Source organism: Zootoca vivipara, chromosome 3, assembly GCF_963506605.1.
Source record: "Zootoca vivipara chromosome 3, rZooViv1.1, whole genome shotgun sequence".
Lineage (NCBI taxonomy): Eukaryota > Metazoa > Chordata > Lepidosauria > Squamata > Lacertidae > Zootoca > Zootoca vivipara.
Window position 1 is genome coordinate 34849870 of NC_083278.1, and position 24501 is coordinate 34874370.

General features: G+C 42.3%; 1 protein-coding gene across 1 annotated transcript in view; it reads left to right on the plus strand.

The window, feature by feature from the left end:
- COL19A1 (collagen type XIX alpha 1 chain) overlaps positions 1 to 24501 on the plus strand; it is a 181093-nt gene that overhangs the window by 137851 nt on the left and 18741 nt on the right. Inside the window, exons 22-39 of the mRNA XM_035109681.2 lie at positions 760 to 813; positions 1202 to 1291; positions 1997 to 2041; positions 2133 to 2210; positions 5512 to 5547; positions 5638 to 5691; positions 5788 to 5841; positions 6653 to 6694; positions 7216 to 7269; positions 8981 to 9034; positions 12844 to 12897; positions 18938 to 18991; positions 20401 to 20445; positions 20686 to 20736; positions 20818 to 20862; positions 21320 to 21346; positions 22612 to 22665; positions 23310 to 23354. Of these exons, the coding sequence (XP_034965572.2) occupies positions 760 to 813; positions 1202 to 1291; positions 1997 to 2041; positions 2133 to 2210; positions 5512 to 5547; positions 5638 to 5691; positions 5788 to 5841; positions 6653 to 6694; positions 7216 to 7269; positions 8981 to 9034; positions 12844 to 12897; positions 18938 to 18991; positions 20401 to 20445; positions 20686 to 20736; positions 20818 to 20862; positions 21320 to 21346; positions 22612 to 22665; positions 23310 to 23354 (936 nt within the window). The remainder of the gene's footprint in view (positions 1 to 759; positions 814 to 1201; positions 1292 to 1996; positions 2042 to 2132; positions 2211 to 5511; positions 5548 to 5637; positions 5692 to 5787; positions 5842 to 6652; positions 6695 to 7215; positions 7270 to 8980; positions 9035 to 12843; positions 12898 to 18937; positions 18992 to 20400; positions 20446 to 20685; positions 20737 to 20817; positions 20863 to 21319; positions 21347 to 22611; positions 22666 to 23309; positions 23355 to 24501) is intronic.

Below are 24501 nucleotides of genomic sequence, written 5' to 3' on the forward strand. Positions count from 1 at the left end.
TAAATAACGTCACAGGGTTTTTAAGGAACCCCCAAGTATCAGTAGTGGTCAGTGGGGCCAAGCAGCATAGGGCAGCATTGCTTACTTGGCTTTCCAATGTGGATGCTGCTCCTGGTAACCAAGAGGGAGAGGGAGGAGGTGACAGGGACGCTGGTACAATGTGGGTGCAACAGTGGGAGCGTCTGATTGGCTATGCCTCTGAACCATGCCAACTCCCCACTGCCTCACGCCTCTTAGTTAATGGCAGTGACCTTCACATTGGGGAGCCAGGTAAGTAATGCCAACCCACTGACTGCTACTGGAGAGCATATTGCCAGTCCTTTAACTATACACCTGAACCATGAGGAACTAGACCAGGCTTCCTCAAACTTGGCCTTCCAGATGCTTTGAGACTACAGTTCCCATAATCCCCGACCTGCTAGCTAGGGATCATGGGAGTTGTAGGCCAAAAATATCTGGAGGCTCGAGTTTGAGGAAGCCTGAACTAGACCCACCCACTCCAAAAAGGAAGAACTTTTCATTCTTTGAGTTACAGGATTTTAAATGGGTGTGTTCTTTGCTGGTTTTGAACACCTTCAAATAAGGTTGTGTGATATGGACAGTAAATGAATTTTTAGCCAACATTTTAATGTGGCTACTACGTATGAAGAAACTTTGGCGAATCCTACCATCTGCTTTAGTTGCTTAAAAGTAACCCTCTTTTAACTGGCCAAGTGACACAAAAACTTACCGCCTTGGTCTTTCTTTTTAATTAACTAGGGCTTAATGGGAGAACATGGAGTACCTGGAAGACCAGGGATTAAAGGAGAAAAGGTATGTTTTGGTGATGCAGAATAAGCATATCATTCTCAAATTAGGTGAAAGGCTCCTAGGACTAACCTTTTGAGTGTAGCTGTCCAGGCTTTGTTATAAGCAACATCATCCAGTATAAATTATTGCTGCCTTCTCGTTACTGAACAGCCTGCCAAAAGAGGTCAGTATCATGAAGATGCAAGACCCACCTACTTAGGCTACTGTCAATATAGCTAGGAGGGTGCCATTTTTGAAGCAGATAATTGTATTAGTAACATGAGTCCTGACAGCAGTTCAGGAAACGAAGATGTTACTAGTCATTATTCAAACCTCTAAGATAAAACATATTAATGAGACATTTCTAATTACTTTCTGTGACTTTACCATTGTTTTCATCTAAATTACATAGGGGGACTCTGGTGGAATCATAGGCCCCCCAGGGCCGCCAGGTTCTAAAGGTGACACAGGACCTCCAGGATCAAGCCTTCCAGGAAAACCAGTAGGTATCATAGAGTTACGTGGCAGAAGGGACCACAAGATCCTCAAAACCAACTCCTGCCCCAAGGCAGGACCTTTCACATATGGGCACTTCAGATATAAACTCATATGTTAATTCAGAATGAGCACGCCACAAGCAGAGTGGCAAAACTGTGACTGTGGGGCAGAAAGATCCCAAATGTTAGTAAAGTTACTTAAATAATGCAGATGGAGTCCAGAGAGAAGATGAATCCTGTTTTCAGGATTTTGTTTATGAAACTAAACAAAAATGGTGTATAATCTGAGGAGAAATAAACAGAAAGTGCCTGTACCTAGCAAAGAGGCATTCAACCAAACATACAGAGGAAAACTCCCTCAGAACTACAGAGAACATGCTACCTCAGCATCAGCAAACATCCTGGCACTTTGCCTGGTTGCTAAGCAATATGACCACCCATTCCCTCTCTTGGTTAGTTGACTTTAATGCTGACAGAAGTATCCCTTTAGTTGCACACAGAATTTGTTGTTGTTTTTCTTCTTTCCACACTCAACATATTGGGTCAGATTTCCAGGCTTTTGACCCTAATGTGTGGGTGTTTTTTACTGGTGAGAATCACCTCCAAAACAGAAAACAGTCATTTTACAGCAAAGTATATAACATATCATGGTTCCTTCACTCATGCTTTTGTTTATAGTAGATTTTCTTTTCTTTTATTTAAAAAACCAGGGACCAGCAGGCATTCCTGGAGCAGTTGGTCCACGGGGGCCTAAGGTAGGGAAAATTGTTAGAATTTGTGTTTTTGCATTTCCCGAGTACTGAGTTCTTTTAAAGGTTCATAAAAAATGGTTTGCTCCTTCATCAGGGTGAAAGAGGGCTGCCTGGAGTACAAGGGCCTCCTGGAGAGATGGGTCCAGCAGGAAATGGAACCCAAGGTACTCCTGTAAGTATATCCCCTCCACCAGCTTTTTGTGATGTTCATGCAGGGTTAATAATGCCCTATGTATGTCACTATTACTCAGATGATACAACCTAGGTAGTGATTGTCCATTTAACATATGATTGGTGATGCACAATTTCCTTTCTACTGTACCGAAACTGTGCATTTTCCGAAGGGATGAAGTTGTTGCAGGGTTTGTATCCAACAAAATCATCTCATTTTGAAGGAGCGTCTCCACCCCCATCGTTCTGCCCGGACACTGAGGTCCAGTACCGAGGGCCTTCTGGCGGTTCCCTCGTTGCGAGAAGCCAAGTTGCAGGGAACCAGGCAGAGGGCCTTCTCGGTGGTGGCGCCCGCCCTGTGGAACACCCTCCCATCAGATGTCAAAGAAAACAAACAGCTACCAGATTTTTACATCTGAAGGCAGCCCTGTTTAGGGAGGCTTTTAATGTTTAATAGATTTTTTTATTTCATTTTTCTGTTGTAAGCCACCCAGAGCGGCTGGGGAAACCCAGCCAGATGTGCGGGGTATAAATAAATTATTATTATTATTATTATTATTATTATTATTATTATTATTATTATTATTTGCGCAAGGGTTCCATTTGTACAACAGAAATTCCCTTCCCTGTCCTCTCCTCTGTGCTCTCCCCTCCTCCCAATCTTCTTTGGAGGGTTGGCATTTGGGGGGGGAAGAGGTGATCGGGGTGGGGGTGGGAGTTCCATGTTGGAACTTGAAACCCTCACACAAATGGGACGATGCCACTGAATACATCCCCCATAATATTTTCATGGTCACACTGCAGAAACCTTAGGGTATGTTTTGTTTTGTTTTGTTTTGTTCCTTCTGGGATATCTTAAACAAGCAGCTATATAAATGCCTTCCTAATCTTCATTTTGGGAATGGGAATGGAATTGGAAAGGAATGGAAAGAAAGGAGTTCTGCATTGCTACACCACAGGGCAGGTAGCATGGTTCCTGTCTTTCCTCAGAGTGTAACTATACCCAGAAGCGCAGTGGCCTACTTCATGCTCCTCGCGATGTTAGAGATTAAGGTATATTTGGGGCATATTATTATTTTTCAGCCGTTTGTTTGTTTACTTATTTGCTTACAGTTATATAGCACCTTTTTCTCCAAGGAATGCAGTGTGGTATACACAGTTTTACTCTCCTCGCTTTATCCTCACAAAAACCCTGTGTGGTAGGTTAGGGTTAGACTGAGAGGCAGTGACTGGCCCAAGGTTATCCAGTGAGCTTCATGGCTGAGTAGGCATTTGAACCCTGTTTTATTGTTTTAAGGTGTTTAATGTTTTCATGTATTTTTTTTAAAAAAAATTCATTGCTGGTTTTGGATTTCAAATGGTATGGTATGGTATGGTATGGTATGGTATGGTATGGTATGGTATGGTATGGTATGGTATGGTATGGTATTGTATTGTATTGTATGGTATGGTATGGTATGGTATTGTATTGTATGCCACTATAGGACAACTTTTATGTGAGAAGGCAGTGGGTATATGAAGGTTTTTATCTGGCTTTCAGTAGCCAGGATTAACATATCATTTGGTGGTTTGGTTTTAGCATATAAAACCTTTCAATGTTTTTATGCTTTTGGTAAAAAAAAAAAGCCACCATTTTATAGGTTGTTGGGTTTTGGGGGTTTATTTTTTTTAAAAAAAAATCTGGTTACATGCCTTAAGGTTTCATGGTAGGACAATTTAAAAACACAAATGAAAACAAATGTTCAATTTTTGCAATACATTTCCTAGCCATGAGAGGAATACAACTGTGGCATGCAGAATCTTGTGACCAATACATGATAGCTGGGGAATGTTAATCTTCCTACGCACTTCACAGGGGACAATTTTTCCTGAGGATCATTGATATATCATTTCAGTCTCCCCCACACATTGGACCTCGTGTTTCAACATTGCCCCAGCCTTTAATTTCGTAAACAGGGAAGATGGTCAAAATGTTAACTCCAGAGCATTTGGTTTTACAAAAGGCCATCAAGTATTCTGTTTCCCATGCTGTATCATCTTGCTAGTCAAATGTCACCATATTTGTCAATAAAGAAGGATGCATGTTATAATAACCGTGGTCCTGAACTGTGCTCTTAATTACAGGGATGCATTGCATACTCTGTTTGATGAAACCAGCTTAATAAAATTTTATTCTGCTCGAATTAGAAGCAGGGGGCATAACTCTTGGAATAAAATGAAATAAATTACTGTAAATTCACATTCAGGGTTTGAAGCGAGCATAAGCATTTTATTTAAAATATAAGTAGGCTTTTAAAAAAATGTTCAGAAACTTCCAACACCTGCATTTCTTTAAAGGATTGTGCAGATTTCAGGTTCGTAAAATAAAATACAGTTGTCTTGTGGATCTCATCACAACAAAAAACTTTGTAGCAATATAACTACTGTGTTTCTCCGAAAATAAGACACCGTCTTATATTCCCCCCCCCCTCAAAAACACACTATGACTTATTTTCAGGGGGTGTCATTTTTATTATTATTAAGTATGGTACAGTTTAACCTACAAGGTTAAACTGCCTATCGCTATGGCTTATTTTCGGGGTATGGCTTATATTCCTTGAATGCTTAAAAATCCCGCTATGGCTTATTTTATGACTACATCTTATTTTCGGAGAAACAGGGTATGTAGGTATTTATGGATTAATTTTACTGAATGGCCATCCAGTATATCCAGCCAAATATATGGGTTACTCTCATTTTTGGCAAATTGCTTAACTTTGGGGGGGGGGGGGAAATGGGTTGGATATTATCTAAAGGATTGTTAAACCGTGCCCCTGGTGATCCTCCTCTCTCTGGATCAGCACGCAGAGGTGTTCATCATGACTGTATATTTCCATTTGAAATTTCTACCTCATGAGAATGAAAAGAGGGCTACCCTAGAGGGCTGAAATGGGCAGAACAGCAGCAGGCTTCATGCAGGCGCAGTCTCCTATTGCTTGGAGAAAGCTTGAGGGATGAGGAGACTTAGACAGCTGTCAGGAGGTGGGGACTTCCAGCCTTGGGAACTGATTTTATGGGGTAAGACTTACTGGGGATGGGCTGCTGTGCTCATTAGGCCTGACACTCAGCCAAGCCTGTGAAGATGGTGCTTTTGCTAATAAAGAGTTACCTCCAACTTTGAACTGTGATTCATGTGTACATGACAATGCCTGAGAAATGTAATCAAATGTACTCATGAATCACACTGTGATTCTGTACCTATGACTTGTATTTCTCTTTCATTCTCTCTCTCTCCCTCCCTCTCCCTCCCTCTCTCTTTCTAGGGTCTTAAGGGGCCTCCTGGGGCACCGGGTTTCCAGGTAAAATACAAAACGAGAAATTTAGGTGAATGCTATTTATGCATTTATCGTCCAGCTATTTCTTGATGACCCAACTTGTTTCCACCTCAGGGCTCAAGAGGACCTCCTGGATTACCAGGTACTCCAGGAACACCAGGTATTGATGTAAGTACTAACTTTGCAAATGCTGCAATGGCAATTTGTGTCTCTTGTCAAAGCCAAGAATGTAAAATACAGTACTTTTAATATATCTGTCTATAGGGTATTCCAGGACGCGATGGGAAGCCAGGACTCCCAGGGCCTCCAGGTGACCCAGTATGTATATAAACCAAGGCTCTAATACAAATGCACTTAAGGGTGAATATTGCAAATTTACTTAAAGAGCTGCAAGCATATGAAAGTTTAGGCTTGCGTGTTGAATTAATTATAAATAGATTCACAGTTTCGATCACTTAGGATTTTGTTTGATTAGATGTGGGGAACCTTTGGCCCTACAGTTGTTGCTGAATTACAACTCCAGTCAGCCCCAGCAAGCATGGCCAGGGGTAATGGAACATGTAGTTCAAAAAGTATATAGTTCAGCAGTGTGGGAGTTGTAGTTCAGCAATGTCTGGAAGACAAAAGGTTGCCCACACCTAAGTCTGATGAATACTTGAACTGTTGTTGCCTGTTAAAAACACTTATACTTGCATTTGAAAGGTCTAAATTAAGTTCAGATGGCCCTTATAATGGCCTTCCTAGCCATCTCTTTTGAGAACTCTTGATTGTACTACATATGGAACTACAATGCTTCTGATGGTGGAGAGAAGGTCAACAATGAGTTTTACGCTTTCCTGGTGCAATTCAGTTCTAGGCTAGATCTGTTGTTGGCTGTATTTTGAGCTTTGGATATTTCACTTGGGAATTTTGAATTTACAGCTGCAATTTATTTAATTTATTTGCACCCTAGACTTTCTTTTTTCTTTTTGTAGTATTTCCTGCCAGTATTTCCTATGGTATGCCTATCTGTTTCTTTGGAGAGCTGCATCGCTCTCCTTTATTATTGAATATGGACAATGCATATAGTCATGTAGGATGCTTTGCAAGGGTGCTCTACTCCCTCCCTGATCTGTCCGTTTGCTTTCAGGTGGCTCTTCCTCTTCTTGGAGATATGGGTGCTTTATTAAAGGTAATTGCGTATTCTGGTTCCCTGCTCTCTGCCAATAGTTGGCAAAACCACAGAGGCAATCAGTTTTGCAGTATCGATGCCAATCTACTTTTGCCTATAGAGCCTAATTTTTATGTTTCTGCTCTGCTCTTTTGGTTTACCACCTGATGTCAAAAATCAGAAACCCTGAATGCACACTCTTAGCATATCTGTAATTAGCACATTTTCATGGACCACTGAAGGAGATCACAGTGCTGACAAGGCAAACTGTTTTCCGTGTTGAAATCCAGCATATATATTTTTATTGCATTCGTATCTCACCTTTTCCTCCAGGGATATCAAGGTGGTATATACATGATTATCCCTCTCCTCATTTAATTCCCACAACAACCATGTGGGGTAGGCTAGGCTGAGAGAGGAAAAGGAGAATGGCTGTCTCTTTTGGCAGGGATGGCCATGGAGTTAAAAGTGATGGCTGCCTTTGTGACAAGATGCATTACTACTTTTCTAAAAATATTGCCCACCATTTTCGTTTTCATTAGGGTGATCCTGGTCCAAGAGGTCCCCCAGGAATCCCAGGTAGAGAAGGGCCCAAGGTGAGTTCCTGAAGCAAGAACTCTGTGTACCTTTCTGGCTAATGAAGATGCTGAGCATGGTTGCTTATTCGCATTTTTTTTTTTTTTTACATTTTATTTCCATGTGCTCTATTTTGCAATATTGCAATTGCAGGTTGCTGTTGTTGTTTTAAATAATAATGAGCAGTTCTTTGGCTGTACTTGTTTGCCAAACAGTAATTAAAGTGCCCTCTGCACACACAAAACTGGAGCTGCCTGGCTAAGGGACAATGATAAGATAATTCACTAACACCGTGTCCCATTGAACTGGAAGTATCTAAGGGACTCAAGCCAAAAGGAGGAAGCTTCCATCAATTATACAGTTGCAGCTGACTTATACTGAACAGGACTTAATTATGTTTGTAGAATAAGTCTTATAGAAGGATATTGGCCATTGGAATGGGTTTTGCCAGATGATATAGCATAACCCTATGTAAAATGGCATGTGGAAACACTAGTTGAATTCTGCTTTTGGGTGATTACAGAAAAGCAATGCCTCAGCATCACTAAAGAACTCTAATATTGCAGTAGCATACATAAAAAAGGTAAAGGACCCTTGACAGTTAAGTCCAGTCGCGAACGACTCTGGGGTTGCGGCGTTCATCTTGCTTTCCTGGCCGAGGGAGCTGACGTTTGTCCGCAGACAGTTTTTCTGGGTCGTGTGGCCAGCATGACAAAGCCGCTTCTGGCGAAACCAGAGCAGCGCACAGAAACGCCGTTCACCTTCCTGCCGGAGCGGTACCTATTTATCTACTTGCACTTTGACGTGCTTCCGAACTGCTAGGTTGGCAGGAGCTGGGACTGAACAACGGGAACTCACCCCATTGCAGGGATTCGAACCGCTGACCTTCTGATCAGCAAGCCCTAGGCTCAGTGGTTTAGGCCACAGCATCGTCCATGTCCCAGTAGCATACATACTCATGCTAATTATTGTCTCATTAGCATATACTCAGGCTCCAGAGTTTGAGCCCATAATTATGTGAAGTTGGACAGTCTTAAACCTTTTCATTCTGTCTGAATGGATATTCCATAATTGTTGTTTTATTAGGTATTATTAGTGATGCATTCATTTTTTTTCAGGGGCTACTCAAGAATACGCAATACCGGCACTTCTTTTTGTTGTTAAAAAGTGCGGCACTTACCATGAAGTTGTTACAGTGAGTACCAGCACCTCTCCTTTTTTTGGTTAAAAAGTGCTACACTACTGTAAAAACTTCATGGTACTAGCAGCACCTTTTTCTATAAAAGAAGCACTGGATGCAGGAATAACAATGTATGAAACTATCATATCTAGGTAAATAATTTTACAAGCTCATCTACTTCATTCATCCATGTAAAATTTTTGACTTCTTGTTACTCTATTATTCGGTACTAACAGCGCAGTCTTATGGAAGTGTACTCAAAAGTAAGTCTTTTTGAGTTCAAACAAAAAATAAAAAAATTCCTTCCAGTAGCACCTTAGAGACCAACTAAGTTTGTCATAGGTGACTTACTTCTAGGTCAGACTGTATATCAGCCTTACATCTATGGCTAAATTTCTCAGTGAGATCAAGTCATGCTGATACCAGGACCAGGGCATGCAATACCATCTCAGCTTTGTTCCTTTGTTTCCAAATGCCTTGAGGGGGGGTTTGTTGGATAAGGTTGTTTTTATAACCAGACCCTGCAATGACATCCAGCTCTTGGTTTCTAGGGAAACAAAGGTGAACGTGGATTTCCTGGGCTGCCTGGAGAAAAAGGTGATGAGGTAAAAACTCATTCTGTTGCAATCGTAATTGTGTTTCCATTACTCAGGTGTGAAGAGCCCTGCTAAGGTGTCCAATACCCATGGGCGACAAACCATTGAAGGGGCTTCTGAGAACGCATCTGGTCAGCACCTCCCCCTGGATGGCAACACTTGCCCCAGCAATGCTCACCACCAATGAACAATCAACATCAGAAAAATCCCTCTGTGAGGCTATGAATCATGGTTATTCAGGGTTTGCACTGTTAGCCTACTGTGTACAATGTCTATGGTGAGCACTGCAGAAAATGCCAGGGCAAGAAGGTGGGGACCAGAAGAGGCCCCTGTGTGTTTTGTGGTGGCCACTACCTGCTACTGTTTTGCGAAGGTTAGGCAGGGGTGTGCTTTCATTTAATTTGGTTGGAGTCAGAGCATAGGGCTTGTAGGTTTCATTAAATATCCTCATCTTTTGCCTGTGTCAAGTTTCTGTGCTGCTCACTGAATACATGAGCATTAACGGGTGGTGTTTAGCCAATGAGCTGGATGCATTCGGATGTGAGAAACAGATTTCCTTGTACTGCTGCATGTATAAATATGACCTTGGTACATAGGTGCCAACTTCCAGACTGAAAATTCCGGGATTGGCAGCTGCACGGAACCGGAAGTCGCGCTGCGGCCATTTTGGGACTGGGCAGAGCGACACCGGAAGTTGCTTCTATGCGTGCTCTGCCCATTTCCAAAATGGCCTTGGCGCCGGAAGTTGCGCTGCTGCCATTTTGGAACTGGGCAGAGCAGCACTGGAAGTCGCTTCTACGCATGCTCTGCCCATTTCCAAAATGGCCGCAGCGCCAGAAATCACTTCTGCACATGTCCAGAAACTCCAGACATGCGCAGAAGGCGCCTCCCCGGGCCGTTAAGAATCCGGGGGATTTACGGGGTTTTTTAAAAATCCGGGCTGCCAGCGGGAAACGGCTGGAAAAACGGGGGTTTCCCGGGGAATACGGGAGACTTGGCAGCTATACCTTGGTACTATTAGAGGCAGATTTGACAATGGCTCTGTGTTTTAAGGACAAATAGGCCAGCTACAGAAAGGGGCACAGCTTTGTTATGGTGTGGCTTGTTGGATCCTTTCTGCACAGCAAATGCAGCAGGTAATTCCAGAGACCTGACTTCAAGCAACTCTTAACAATACCTTACTGCTGAGAACCAAGAGACAACTGAGCAAGCAATAATAAAAAGGCCAGTTTATAATTGGCTAATAGTCTTTTAAGAGACTCCAGAGCAAGTTCATTCTGGGCAAAACTTTTTATTGGTTCAGTGGGGTGCCATACTGATTCGTTCAGTTACTAAGCTAAAGTCCTACTGCTGTGCAGTTCATCAGCTCCTTAGGTGATCCAGCACTTTTCAGTGGCTCTTACATTTTAGCAGTAGCTCTAGTTTAGTGCACTGTAAGTGGGTAAATTAATGCTACTTTCAGGAGATTACACTGCCAAGAGTGATTTTATTAGTGGGTCTGAAAGGTACAGTTTCAGGAGCAACAAAGTGAGGTTGTGCATCAAGCCAATGTTGTCATGTATTGGGTTTCACAGAACTTTGGACAAACTTCACTGTCAGTTTCTTTTTAACAGGTGAGAGATCTCCTAAAATGCAGCATATATTGTAGTCTGTCTCTAAACCTATTTTTGCCTTATTTCTCTTTCTTTCTCTTAGCCTTTTGTTCTTGTTTTGGGGCTTATTCTCATCCAGGATAATAAAATATGTCATTTTTACGTTAGAGCAATTGGTATGGGTTTGCACTAGTTTTTATGCTTTGTTGTTGCTGAAACAGAATGTTAGCCGGTGTGCCAAAATCTGGTGGCGCACACATAGCTTATGCTTTTCTTTTTACTGCCATGCACAAACACAGCATGTGGGAACCATGTACGAGCTCCAAACAAATGCTCCTCAGCCAGTGGTCAGGGTGGATGGGATTTGTAGCCTAGGAACATTTGGAGGTCCACAGGTTCCCCATCCCTGTCGCAGACATGCAAAGTATGAGTACATATACTGTATAGGCAAAGGTTGCTTTACAACAAAATAGTTTTGTTAGTGAACGGATTTCCATTTGCACAACAGAACTTCCCCCCTCTCTCTCTTCTCTCCCCACACCCTTCCCAAATCTGCTCCCTAGGTGGTGTGTGAGGAGAGGGAAAAGAGGGGAGGTTCCATTGCACAAACATAAGTTCATAGAAAGGAATCTTAGAATCAAAGAGTTGGAAAGTACTCTGAGGGTCATCTGGTCCTACCCCCTGCAATGCAGGAATCTTGCCCACAGCCATCCCTGGGTAGGTTCGAACCACCAACCATCTGGTTAACAACCGGACTTCATTGGATACCGCTCCTAAAAAGCGTCCTGCAGAAATAATCCATCCTGCATACAGGGCATAATTGCATTACATGCTTAAATTGATTTCATTATCTATTTGCAAGAATATACCACATTGGGGGGGGGGGGACTATCATGGTGGTGAACAGGATAAAGGGAACAATAAAATCACAACATGTTGATATGTGGTTAATATATACCACATGAAACGTCCAGCCTTCCCCCAAAGAATATTGTGAATTGTTGTTTGAGTACAGTCATACCTTGGATGCTGAACATCTTGGTACTTGGACGTTTTGGCTCCCGAAAGCCGGAAGTGAGTGTTCTGGTTTGCAAATATTCTTTGGAACCCAAATGTCCAACGGGACCTCCGCAGTTTCCGATTGGATCAGAAGCCACACTTTGGTTTTCAAATGCTTTGGAAGTCAAACGGACTTCCGGAACACATTCTGTTCAACTTACAAGGTACAACTGTATTCTTTGTTGCAGACCCCCAGCCGCACCTCATAGAACTAAAATTCCAAAGGTTTCCTCAGAAGAGGGAAACACTGTCAAACTAGTCTGTCTGTCTTGACACTTCCTATTGTTTGTGAAGCAAAGTGTAAAAGTTGTATGGGACAGTTTAGTTATCACCCTCTGTGATGAAGTCACATGTGTTGCTGTTTAAATCCATGCTAATAAATGTGCCATACTAGTAGATAGTTGAGTAAACTGCTCTGAGAGCCTCTTGTGAGGCTATAAAATAGGATAGAAATATTCTTAAATAAATAAATTTCCAAAACATAAAACAAAAATCCCTGTTCACTGAGTCAAAAAGAAATAGATACTAGGTGATTACATGTTGTGCCCCAGATCCATACTTTATTACTTTCTTCTTTATTAAAAAAGCACTAATGTCAAAAGAAATCAATACTCTATTTACATACCTTAGGTAACAGAGAGATACTTCAACTACCATCCATTATTGGCGGGTGGGGAAGCTGTTGATGTCCAGAAAAGGGAAAACAACAACAATCTAAGCAAATGGAAGACTAATCAAATGTATTTATTGTGTGACTTAATAAATCACAATAACGCCAACATTATCAGCATTTAAAAGAAGAGCCTTCAAAATGAAAACAATTAAATGAGAAATGGAGAGGAGACTTGTGATGCGGTGGCACGATCCTTGTATTTTGTATAAAAAGAAAGCTCTCCCTGCTATACAGTACAGATTTAGACTGTAATCTGAAACACACTTGCCTGGGAGAATATCCCAGTGAAATCAATGGCGTTTGAGTAGACATGTGCAGGATAGCACTGTCAACTATTCCAAATAATCCCAGTGAATTAAATAGAATATGCTGTTTAACAACAAGAATGCTATTTGCAAGGATGTACATATTATAGAAAAAAAGGCCAGTGGTTCCATATTTTCACAAATATGGAAATATGTATGTGTATCATCTTTTCTTTTTATTCATTTCAGGGTCTTCAAGGTATTCCAGGACTTCCTGGTGTAGCAGGACCTTCTGGACCTTCAGTAAGTCTGTGTGCCATCCTTATCAATGAACTCATTGAGCACAGCATTGCTATACCTGTTGATCAGGCTTTAACAGGGAGGGATTGTTCTAAATTGAGTGAAAGGACACTTCCCGATGACCTGTTTATTGAGCATCCATCCTGATTTATTTGCACAACCCTTGTGGGGGAGAATAGGCAACATAGGCTATTTATTGAGTCCCAATGCACTTTCCTCATCTCAAAAGTCAGGGGGGTTGCAGAAGGTGAGGGGTGGACAGATTGGCTGCACAACTTTAATTCGGCAACCCGAATACCACCTAAAAGTAACTACAGTCAGTGTAGCAAGACTGTTGTGTAGCAAGAGTGCTTGGTGGAAGAACCCAGGGCCAGTATTTCTTAGTTATATAAACCAGAGCTGGGCTAAAAGCATTAGAGAGCTTGTTAATCCAATTTAAACTCTTATACTCCATAGCAGATGAGGAGATCCTCATGTGAAAGCAGACTTCCATGCATATCATTTGCTGGATTAGAAACACAGACATAAACTGGATACACATCAGAACACTGGTATCCTCTGCCCGCACTGTGTTGTTTCCAAATTGGCTGTGCATTCAAATGTGCATTTCCATTCATAGTCTGGGACAAGTAGATATGCATAAATACAATTTTTATGCATGACCTCCACTAAATTAAGACATTTGTTTGCGCAGAATGTCTTAGCATTTAAGAAGACAGGTAACCTTATGTGAGTTTCTAGTCCCATAGAAATAGTTGATACCGTAAGTGATATTCAGGCTGATTTTTGTTGCTATTCCTCCCCAAACCTGCTTCTTTTTCTGATTAAGGCCGCAATTTTGTCTTCAGCAGACCTAATGGGTTTTGTACAACAGTAACCATAAAACATGGATCAATGCCTTGTCGTGGCGAAGGGGCTTGAATAACTCAGAGAAGCTATGAGCTATGCCATGCAGGGCCACCCAAGATGGACAGGTCATAGTGGAGAGTTTTGACTAAACGTGATCCACCTGGAGAAGGAACTGGCAAGCCACTCCAGTATCCCTGCCAAGAAAACTCCATGGACAAAGACAACAGGCATATAAAAGTTATGACGCTGGAAGATGAGCCCCTCAGGTCGGAAGGCGTCCAACATGCTACTGAGGAAGAGCGGAGGACAAGTACAAGTAGATTCAGAGCTGATGAAGCGGCTGGGCCAAAGCCGAAAGGACGCTCAGTTGCGGATATGCCTGGAAGCGAAAGGAAAGTCCGATGCTGTAAAGAAAAATATTGCATAGGAACCTGGAATGTAAGAACCATGAATGGAGGTAAGCTGGATGTGGTCAAAAATGAGATGACAAGAATAAATATCGACATCCTGGGCATCAGTGAACTAAAATGGAAGGGAATGGGCGAATTCAGTTCGGGTGACTATCATATCTACTACTGTGGGCAAGAATCCTGTAGTAGAAATGGAGTGGCCCTCATAGTCAACAAAAGAGTGGCAAAAGCTGTAATGGGATGCAATCTCAAAAATGACAGAATGATCTCGATACGAATCCAAGGCAGACCTTTTAACATCACGGTAATCCAAGTTTATGCACCAACTACCGGTGCTGAAGAAAGTGAAATTGACCAATTTTATGAAGACCTACAACACCTTCTAGAAATGACACCAAAGAAGGATGTTCTTCTCATTACAGGGGATTGGAATGCTAAAGTAGGGAATCAAGAGATAAAAGGAACAACTGGCAAGTTTGGCCTTGGAGTTCAAAATGAAGCAGGGCAAAGGCTAATAGAGTTCTGTCAAGAGAACAAGCTGGTCATCACAAACACTCTCTTCCAACAACACAAGAGACGACTCTACACATGGATACTGTATCACCAAATGGGCAGCATCGAAATCAGATTGATTATATTCTCTGCAGCCAAAGATGGAGAAGCTCTATACAGTCAGCAAAAACAAGACCTGGAGCTGACTGTAACTCAGATCATCAGCTTCTTATAGCAAAATTCCAGCTTAAACTGAAGAAAGTAGGAAAAACCACTGGGCCGGTAAGATACAATCTGAATCAAATCCCTTATGAATACACAGTGGAAGTGAGGAACAGGTTTAAGGATTTAGATTTGGTGGACAGAGTGCCTGAAGAACTATGGATGGAGGCTCGTAACATTATACAGGAGGCAGCAACGAAAACCATCCCAAGGAAAAGGAAATGCAAGAAAGCAAAATGGCTGTCCAACGAGGCCTTACAAATAGCAGATGAGAGAAGGCAAGCAAAATGTAAGGGAGATAGGGAAAGATACAGGAAACTGAATGCAGATTTCCAAAAAACAGCAAGGAGAGACAAGAGGGTCTTCTTAAATGAGCAATGCAAAGAAATAGAGGAAAACAATAGAATGGGGAAAACCAGAGATCTGTTCAAGAAAATTGGAGATATGAAAGGAACATTTCATACAAAGATTACCATAATCAAGGACAAAAGTTGTAAGGACCTAACAGAAGCAGAAGACATCAAGAAGAGGTGGCAGGAATACACAGAGGAATTATACCAGAAAGATATGGAGGTCTCGTACACCCCAGGTAGTGTGGTTGCTGACCTTGAGCCAGACATCTTGGAGAGTGAAGTCAAATGGGCCTTAGAAAGCACTGCTAATAACAAGGCCAGTGGAAGTGATGATATTCCAGCTGAACTATTTAAAATTTTAAAAGATGGTGCTGTTAAGGTGCTACACCCAATATGCCAGCAAGTTTGGAAAACTCAGCAATGGCCAGAGGATTGGAGAAGATCAGTCTACATCCCAATTCCAAAGAAGGGCAGTGCCAAAGAATGCTCCAACTACTGCACAATTGCGCTCATTTCACACGCTAGCAAGGTTATGCTTAAAATTCCACAAGGCAGGCTTAGGCAGTATGTGGACCGAGAACTCCCAGAAGTGCAAGCTGGATTTCGAAAGGGCAGAGGAACCAGAGACCAAATAGCAAACATGCGCTGGATTATGGAGAAAGCTAGAGAGTTCCAGAAAAACGTCTACTTCTGCTTCATTGACTATGCAAAAGCCTTTGACTGTGTCGACCACAGCAAACTTTGGCAAGTTCTTAAAGAAATGGGAGTGCCTGATCACCTCATCTGTCTCCTGAGAAATCTCTATGTGGGACAAGAAGCTACAGTTAGAACTGGATATGGAACAACTGATTGGTTCAAAATTGGGAAAGGAGTACGACAAGGTTGTATATTGTCTCCCTGCTTATTTAACTTATATGCAGAATTCATCATGCGAAAGGCTGGACTAGATGAATCCCAAGCCGGAATTAAGATTGCCGGAAGAAATATCAACAACCTCAGATATGCAGATGACACAACCTTGATGGCAGAAAGCGAGGAGGAATTAAAGAACCTTTTAATGAGGGTGAAAGAGGAGAGCGCAAAATATGGTCTGAAGCTCAACATCAAAAAAACCAAGATCATGGCCACTGGTCCCATCACCTCCTGGCAAATAGAAGGGGAAGAAATGGAGGCAGTGAGAGATTTTACTTTCTTGGGCTCCTTGATCACTGCACATGGTGACAGCAGTCACGAAATTAAAAGACGCCTGCTTCTTGGGAGAAAAGCAATGACAAACCTAGACAGCATCTTAAAAAGCAGAGACATCACCTTGCCGACAAAGGTCCGTATAGTTAAAGCTATGGTTTTCCCAGTAGTGATGTATGGAAGTGAGAGCTGGACCATAAAGAAGGCTGATCGCCGAAGAATTGATGCTTTTGAATTATGGTGCTGGAGGAGACTCTTGAGAGTCCCATGGACTGCAAGAAGATCAAACCTATCCATTCTTAAGGAAATCAGCCCTGAATGCTCCCTGGAAGGACAGATTGTGAAGCTGAGGCTCCAATACTTTGGCCACCTCATGAGAAGAGAAGAATCCTTGGAAAAGACCCTGATGTTGGGAAAGATTGAGAGCACTAGGAGAAGGGGACGACAGAGGACGAGATGGTTGGACAGTGTTCTCGAAGCTACGAACATGAGTTTGACCAAACTGCGGGAGGCAGTGCAAGACAGGAGTGCCTGGCGTGCTATGGTCCATGGGGTCACGAAGAGTCGGACACGACTAAACGACTAAACAACAACAACAACAACTATAAAACAATGCTTTCCTGAAAACTCACATGTTTAAACTTAACATTATGTTGTGAAGAATCCCTGCTTTATGAATTGATCCCACACCCCACCCCATCCCATTATATTTATTGTAAATATATGGATTGAATATGTGAAATAAGTCGAATGATCGGCCTGTTTGAAATGTAACAAGAAACTGTGGTTTGTTGTGAGCACGAGTGATTCCTGCAGTATCTCCTGCTCTTCCTCCTCCTCCTTTTCTGTCCTTCGTTCATGAGGGGTAGAGATTAGAAGCTTCAGCATGTTGTTTTGTCCAGATATGGTGAGCTGTGTTCGTTCAATCCATTGTTCTTATATCAGGAATAGTTTATGGTTGTATCTGTAAGAAATGTTCGACTGCAACAACCATCTAAATATGAACTTTCTCCATCTCCCTGCCTCTCTCTTTTGCTCTTGAATGGGTGAGAAGAGGAGGGTAAAGACATAAGAGAGATGCAGTTATCCAGATTGGACCTCAGTAGCTTGTGATGCACTATGCCACTTAGGTATTGTGGATCACCAAGGGATTGAAAAACCTCCTATATAGGCTTCCTGTTTCAGAAAATAAAGATAGGGCTGTCAGTCACTTGGCAGGCTACAATTCATAGCTGATGGGCCCCGTTTAGCTTGGTGAGTCATGCATTATACAGGCTGGTTGTAATTGTTATCACTTTCCTTTCCTTCATTGGGTTGTATTCAAACCAGCACAATGATGCTTGAGTAAGATGAATTCCCAGAGATTCTCCCTAGTGCAGGCCTCAAAAAAACCTTTAAAGCCCTGAAGGGAGCCTGAGATGTGGGATAGGAGGCTGCAGCGGGGTGGGAAAAATTGGGTGGAGGCAGATTTCATGAGTGCTGTGCCTTGATCCACAGGTTGGGCTTTGAGATGCTGCTCTGGTGTTGGAGGAGAAATAATCCCTTTGCATGAGCACCGTTGCATTTCAGCTGCACTGGATACAAACCCCTGTTCTTCATTTAGCAACTGTAATGAACAACATTTCAACACTGGAGTTGTCATTCGAGCATCAACATAGTTTCCAAAGGGATCAATATCAAATGGTTGTAGATAGCTTACTGCAGGGCAGAGGGTGTAATCAGAAGCATAGCTTTCACCCACTATACAGTGGAACCTCTACTTACGAATTTAATCCGTTCCGAATGCACATTCGTATGTAGAAACATTCGTAAGTAGAAACGATGTTTCCCATAGGAATGCATTGGAAATGGATTAATTCGTTCCGGGGCCTTTAAAAAAGGCACTTTAAAGGCAGGCAGGAGGCCCACGAGGGGCAGCAAGCGCGGGGCTAAAGGAGGCCGGCTGACCGGTGGAGGCAGTGAGTGCCCGATCCGGCCATAGGGCAGGAAGCGCGGGCAGCGGGAGGCCGGAGGAGGAGGAGGCGGCAGCGAGTGCCCGATCCGGCCCTATGGCCGGATCAGCAGGAAGCACGGGAGGCCGGCAGCGGCGGAGGCAGCGAGGGCCCGGATCGGCAGGAAGCGCAAGTGGCAGGAGGCCGGCAGTGGCGGTAATTGTATCAGAAGTATAATCTTGGGCAAAAAAAAAGTGAAACTATTTAAAATGACCTTCACAAAGTACAACTTGCAGAATCTGACTAAAACAGTATTTTCACACACACACACACACACGTATGACTCATTTTATCTATCCCTGCCTATTGAGATCAAGCAGTCACCTTCACTGGACTCTTTTTGGCACCTGCTGAAAACATTCTTGTTTAGAAATTTGAGATCATTTAAACCTGTTTTAGTATTTAAACTTTTGCATGTTGTGAATTTTCATTGATTCCGTTGTTTTATCTTTTTGTCAATGGATTTGAGGTATTTTACAATCAAGCAGTGTATACATTTTATGAAATAAATGAATATAAAATGTAAATAAATGTTTTTCAGGGGGCTGTCGGTAGACCTGGACACCCAGGCTCACCAGGGACAAAAGGTGAAAAGGTATGTTATCCCTTTACATATTATATTTACACGCCTCGAACCATTTTGTTGTTAGTTTACTGAACTTCTTTTTTCTCGTAGGCTGTTTAATGAAAACAATATCAGTACAGTCTTTAATTTTGTTTAGATTGAGGTTTTTTGAAATGCCAAGAGTGAAGGTTTCAGTAAGACAGTCACTGCACATAAATATATATTGTATATATTGTATTCTGATTTCATCTAGTTAAAGGCACAGATTCAGCCAGGTAGTCATTTGAGTGTGGCTGCATATGCATTGAGGGAGGAAATCAACACCATGACTCCCCTCCCCCCTTTAGGGTTCTAAAACACAGATAGGCTTACGAGAATCTTAACTTTAGAGTTCTCTGAAGATTTCAGCATCAACAGCACTCCTGGGACCTCCCACAGCCCACCTGCGGTTCTCATCTTTGTCTTAAGGAATTGAAGTTCAAGGCAACAGAAAACTGAGCTGCACAACGGAATGCTCATCCACAGCAATGTGTTCTGTATTAAAGACAAATCAACATCAGTGCAACTTGCTGCAGGAAAACAACAGCAATGAACCGCCTGTTTTTCTTTGATATGCTCCAAAGACAAATTGGTCAGCATGAATTGATGGTGGTTATTTTTTATATTAAAAAAAATAAAAATATTATCTTCAACAGGGTATTCTCATCCTTTCCCAGTCTTATTACTCTTTATAAGAAGCTGCCGGCTAAATTCTGTGTTCTGCTGAGGAGCAGTCATAGGTAGTTTCTTGTAGCATTCACTAAGGGCTGTTATTGTGAACTCTGTCCCTGATGAAATTATGCAAGGAAAGAAATGGGAGGCATTTTGTGTCCTTTAGCTGTGGTGACTCACATTGCATAGATAGGCACCAGGCATTCTGATTCATACGCAAACTAGAATTTTAAGTCCAAGGCAACTAACATCTATGTTTGAAAGTACCTTTGGGGGGTGTTTATTATTAAATATGGTTGTTGCTTACCTTGCTTATAAAGGGTAAAGGGACCCCTGGCCGTTAGGTCCAGTCGCAGACGACTCGGGTTGTGACGCTCATCTCGCTTTACTGGCCAAGGGAGCCAGCGTACAGCTTCCGGGTCATGTGGCCAGCATGACTAAGTCGCTTCTGGCGAACCAGAGCAGCGCATGGAGATGCCGTTTACCTTCCTGCCGGAGCATTACCTATTTATCTACTTGCACTTTGATGTGCTTTCGAACTGCTACGTTGCAGGAGCAGGGACTGAGCAATGCGAGCTCACCCCATCATGGGATTCGAACTGCCGACCTTCTGATCGGCAAGCCCTAGGCTCTGTGGTTTAACCCACAGCGCCACCGGCGCCCCTTGACTTGCTTCTACATACGTTCAAAAGAGATATTCATGGTGGGTTTTTTTTATTGCACTTCAGGGAAACGAGGGTATTCCTGGAAAGCCTGGACCTCCCGGACCACCCGTAAGTGAAATATATGATACTGCCAATAGCTGGGGGTGCTAAGCATGTTTTTGCAGAAAAATGCTGTACCTCACTGATTCCTGAGACGTGAAGCAGCGTAACTGATTTATTGTGGCCTGAACCTCCATAGGAAAGCCTGTGTTTTCATGTTGATGCACCAGCTAGAATTGTGTGTGTGTGTGTGTTTGTGCTTCGTTAGAGATTAGAGTTTGTTGTACTTTCTTTTCTTCACTTTTTCAGGGTGTGCCGTACAATGAAGGAAATGGCATGAGCAGCCTATATAAACTACAGGTATTTCATGGTCTGTGGTCTAGTATTCTGCGGTTATAGTCACTTTGCATGGATTCAAATGTGGTGTTTCTCCCACTGTAGGGGGGTGCCAACGTTCCCACATACGCTGGTCCACCTGGGGCGCCTGTAAGTATTGCATTACAGTATTATAGTCTCAGATATGAATATATTGTCTCAGTGTAGACTTATGCACATCTCCTCAGAAACAAGTCCCACTGGATTCAACAGGACTTGCTCCCATGTAGGTGTGCACAAGATCGAAGCCTAAAACTGCATTTCAGAAGTTGCACACACATGCTTCTTTCATTCTTTCGAACAACAAGCCTGATACAGTATAAGGAAACAGGGATAATTCATTTTACTAGTATAGACATGGTTTCCTTTATGATTCCCCTTTGTGTTTTGGAGCAGCAGGGTCAGCTGAAATAGCCTTCCAGGTATTCTCAGGTTTCCACCTGGTCAATGCCTAGGGTGGAGACTGCCTCTGGACCTCGAGTCCCAGCGTGGAAGAAAGGAAAGATACAAACAAACGTAATGCAATAAATAAATAATATATTTTGTGCCATCTTTCTTTGTCTTTCAGGGCCCCAAAGGTGACACCGGAGCAGTGGTATGTAACTGGTTTAAATGTATCTTAAATATCTGATAGGATGGGTGTTCACTAATTCCCGCTGCCGCCCCCAACCTGCCTAATTACAGATTCATTGTCTAATTCAGAAGGGAAAAAAATATTAGTATTAAAACTCTGCTACCTATTTCCTTTTGGTACTACAGCGAGGCTTAAATTTGTTTACAGAATGAAACAATACTTATTATTTTTAGTTACCACTTGTTGAGAGGTACTGTGTGAGAAAACTGAATAGACCTGGGGGCTGGTGGGTACACGATCCTCTTTATTGTGGTGTTTTTTGTTTTGTTCCCCCCCCCTCTTTTTTTAACCTAATGCTGCTTAACCTTGTTGCAACTCAGGTTAGATTTTACACCTGTAGCTTGGAACCATAGCAAGAATGTAGCACTTCTTATTTGGTATAAATAAGAAATAGGAAGGATGTCTGATGCACAGACAGAAGTACTTAGGTACTTAAGAGTTTTCCATTCCCAGTGAAAGCTCAGCCGGTTCTTCCCTAGTTACCCCAGCTGCAGGATTCAGTTAAGGTTCTCATTCAAATTTCCCTTTGTTTGGGAGGTAGGAATTTCTTTCCTTTTCAACACCTGTACTTTCGAGCTTGGCAAGTATGCGGATGTCCCAAAAGGTTGCTGCCTGCCTTCAACAACCATACTTTTTACTGAGGGATGTGCTCACAGAGTTCTTAAAATAAATGTGTTATCCATTTCCCCAGCTGGAAGCATATACCCTCAGAGGCTTAGCACTCACTGAGGTGGTAAACAAGCATTTTTCAGGATGCAGGGGAGGGCTTTCATAAATTAATATTCCATACAAGAAGAAGAAGGCTAGAGCCCTTTTTGTTGACGGGGAATTATTTGTATGGGAAAGCATTTACTCCTTGGAGCCTCTACCTGTAGTAGTACTGGCCAAACACTGATTTGCAGCCTCTGTGAGAAGTAGCTTTCTGTCATTGGATCGAAATCAGGTTTAAAGAGCTGACCTTGATGAAGCATACTCATCAAATGATTCATCCATCCCTGACTAGGACTTTTAATCAAAACTGAAATGTTTATTCAGGAAATAAGCACAATCCAAATCTGGGAGCAATTTTTATTCTCAAGTCATTGGAACACTCAATACGGTAAAAATTGCCACCTCCAAGTAAATAGCGTGGTTAGCAGCTTGTGAAATACTCTGAAATTGGATGCTTAACTTTGTTTACTGAGGATGCAGAACTTTTCAGCAATAATCTTCTTTTTCTTTACAAGGGAGAACCAGGTCCGATGGGACTGCCAGGATTAGAAGGACTTCCTGGAGAAAAGGTAGGATTTCAATAATTAAACCTGACCTGTTTCTTTTCACTGCATGTTTTCATACATTAGTGATTGACACTGACCGCTCTTGAGAAGAAAGGGGTAAGTAAAGGTCACAGAGCTAGGTGTCCTTGAGCTTTTGTTTTAATTAAATCAAATTTAATAGTCTCCACACAAAAAAGGCATAACATCCTTGAGCATGTTTGCATGTGTGTTTCATTTGTATTTCCATGGGGGGCGGGAATCAGAGGCTACAATCTGTCTCAGGTCACATGTAATGCTAAGCCAAACAAACAGCTTATGGTTTGTCTGGACCCTGGAGCAAGCCAACTACGAGTCTGTGTTTGGATGACAAACAAATCCAACCCATGGCTTAACCCTGCATAGATTGGCAGCAGGATGGCCAAAGTGAGATGAGAATCCAGTGACCACAGTCTCCTCTCTGGGATTCCACATGTTCATGTGTTCATGCTAAGCTGTGGTTTGGCTTTGTGTTACATGCAAACTGGGTGAGTGTTTACTGGGATTATTTGGCCTAGTACTCTTGAAACTCATTAAGCCTTCTTGCCTCCCATAGTCTCTCACGCACCTGATCAAGGATTTGGCCTTGAAATCAGACCTTCTTTATTTTATTTTAATTTTTAATTTCTTAGGGAGACCGCGGACCAGCAGGTCCTCCGGGAGTTCCAGGAGTACCTGTAAGTATAGTCCTAAAGATGCTGTCTTAATATTGAGAGAAATAATTTTAATTGTATATGGAATACAGTGGTACCTCAGGTTAAGTACTTAATTGGTTCCGGAAGTCCGTACTTAACCTGAAGCCTACTTAACCTGAAGCGAACTTTCCCATTCAAAGTAATGGAAAGTGGATTAATCCGTTCCAGGCGATGGAAAACACCCCCTAAAACAGCAATTTAACACAAATTTTACTGTCTAATGTGACCATTGATCCATAAAATGAAGGCAATAATCAATGTACAGTGGTACCTCAGGTTAAGTACTTAATTGGTTCTGGAAGTCCGTACTTAACCTGAAGCTTACTGAACCTGAAACGAACTTTCCTATTGAAAGTAATGGAAATTAGATTAATCCATTCCAGCCCATTTTATGGCATTTCACCTCAACAAATAGAGTGCAACTGCTTTTCCACTGGCATTTGCTCCGCAAGCCACTCCCCCTTTCTCACTGTAAAGTTCCATGTGTGTTTGAAATCCTGGTGGGGAGAGAGTGGTGTGTTGAAAAATTTGGTGAAAAGATACAGTATATGGGGAAAGGATTAAGCATTGTGATCACCCAACACTTTCCCACTTCAAATCCCACTCTCAAAGCACCAAAGCAACCATCAGCCTTTCATTACATGTATCTGTGTATAACATATAATTTGGCACTTTAGGATATTAATGTTCTGTGACCTTTATCCTTCTTTCCCTTGATCCATTTCCTTCCTAAGAGCCCTCCTTTCTTTGTTACTCCTCTCTGCCATTGTTCCTCAAGTCCCCGCCTCCCATCACCTGCACCCATCACCACTTTTTGTTCTCACATCAATTAAATCTCAGTCCTTCTCTGTGTCACAGGTCATACCAGTGCAGGGGAGCAGATCACTGGCAGCTGGGTGGTAACACACCCAGTTTTGTGCTTAATTACATTTGTCCCAGGGGTGACCTTCATAAAACAGCGATTGAAACAAACATGATATAAGCTGCTTCTGAAAATATTAGAATCTGAGAGAAATCCATTTTAGGGCTAATTCTTTCTTAGAACCCAGGCCCTGTCCAGTTTTGAAAGGTAATGTAACCTCAGAGGTTTTTGAAAAATGGCATCCTCCCCAACATTTCGTAAGGTGAA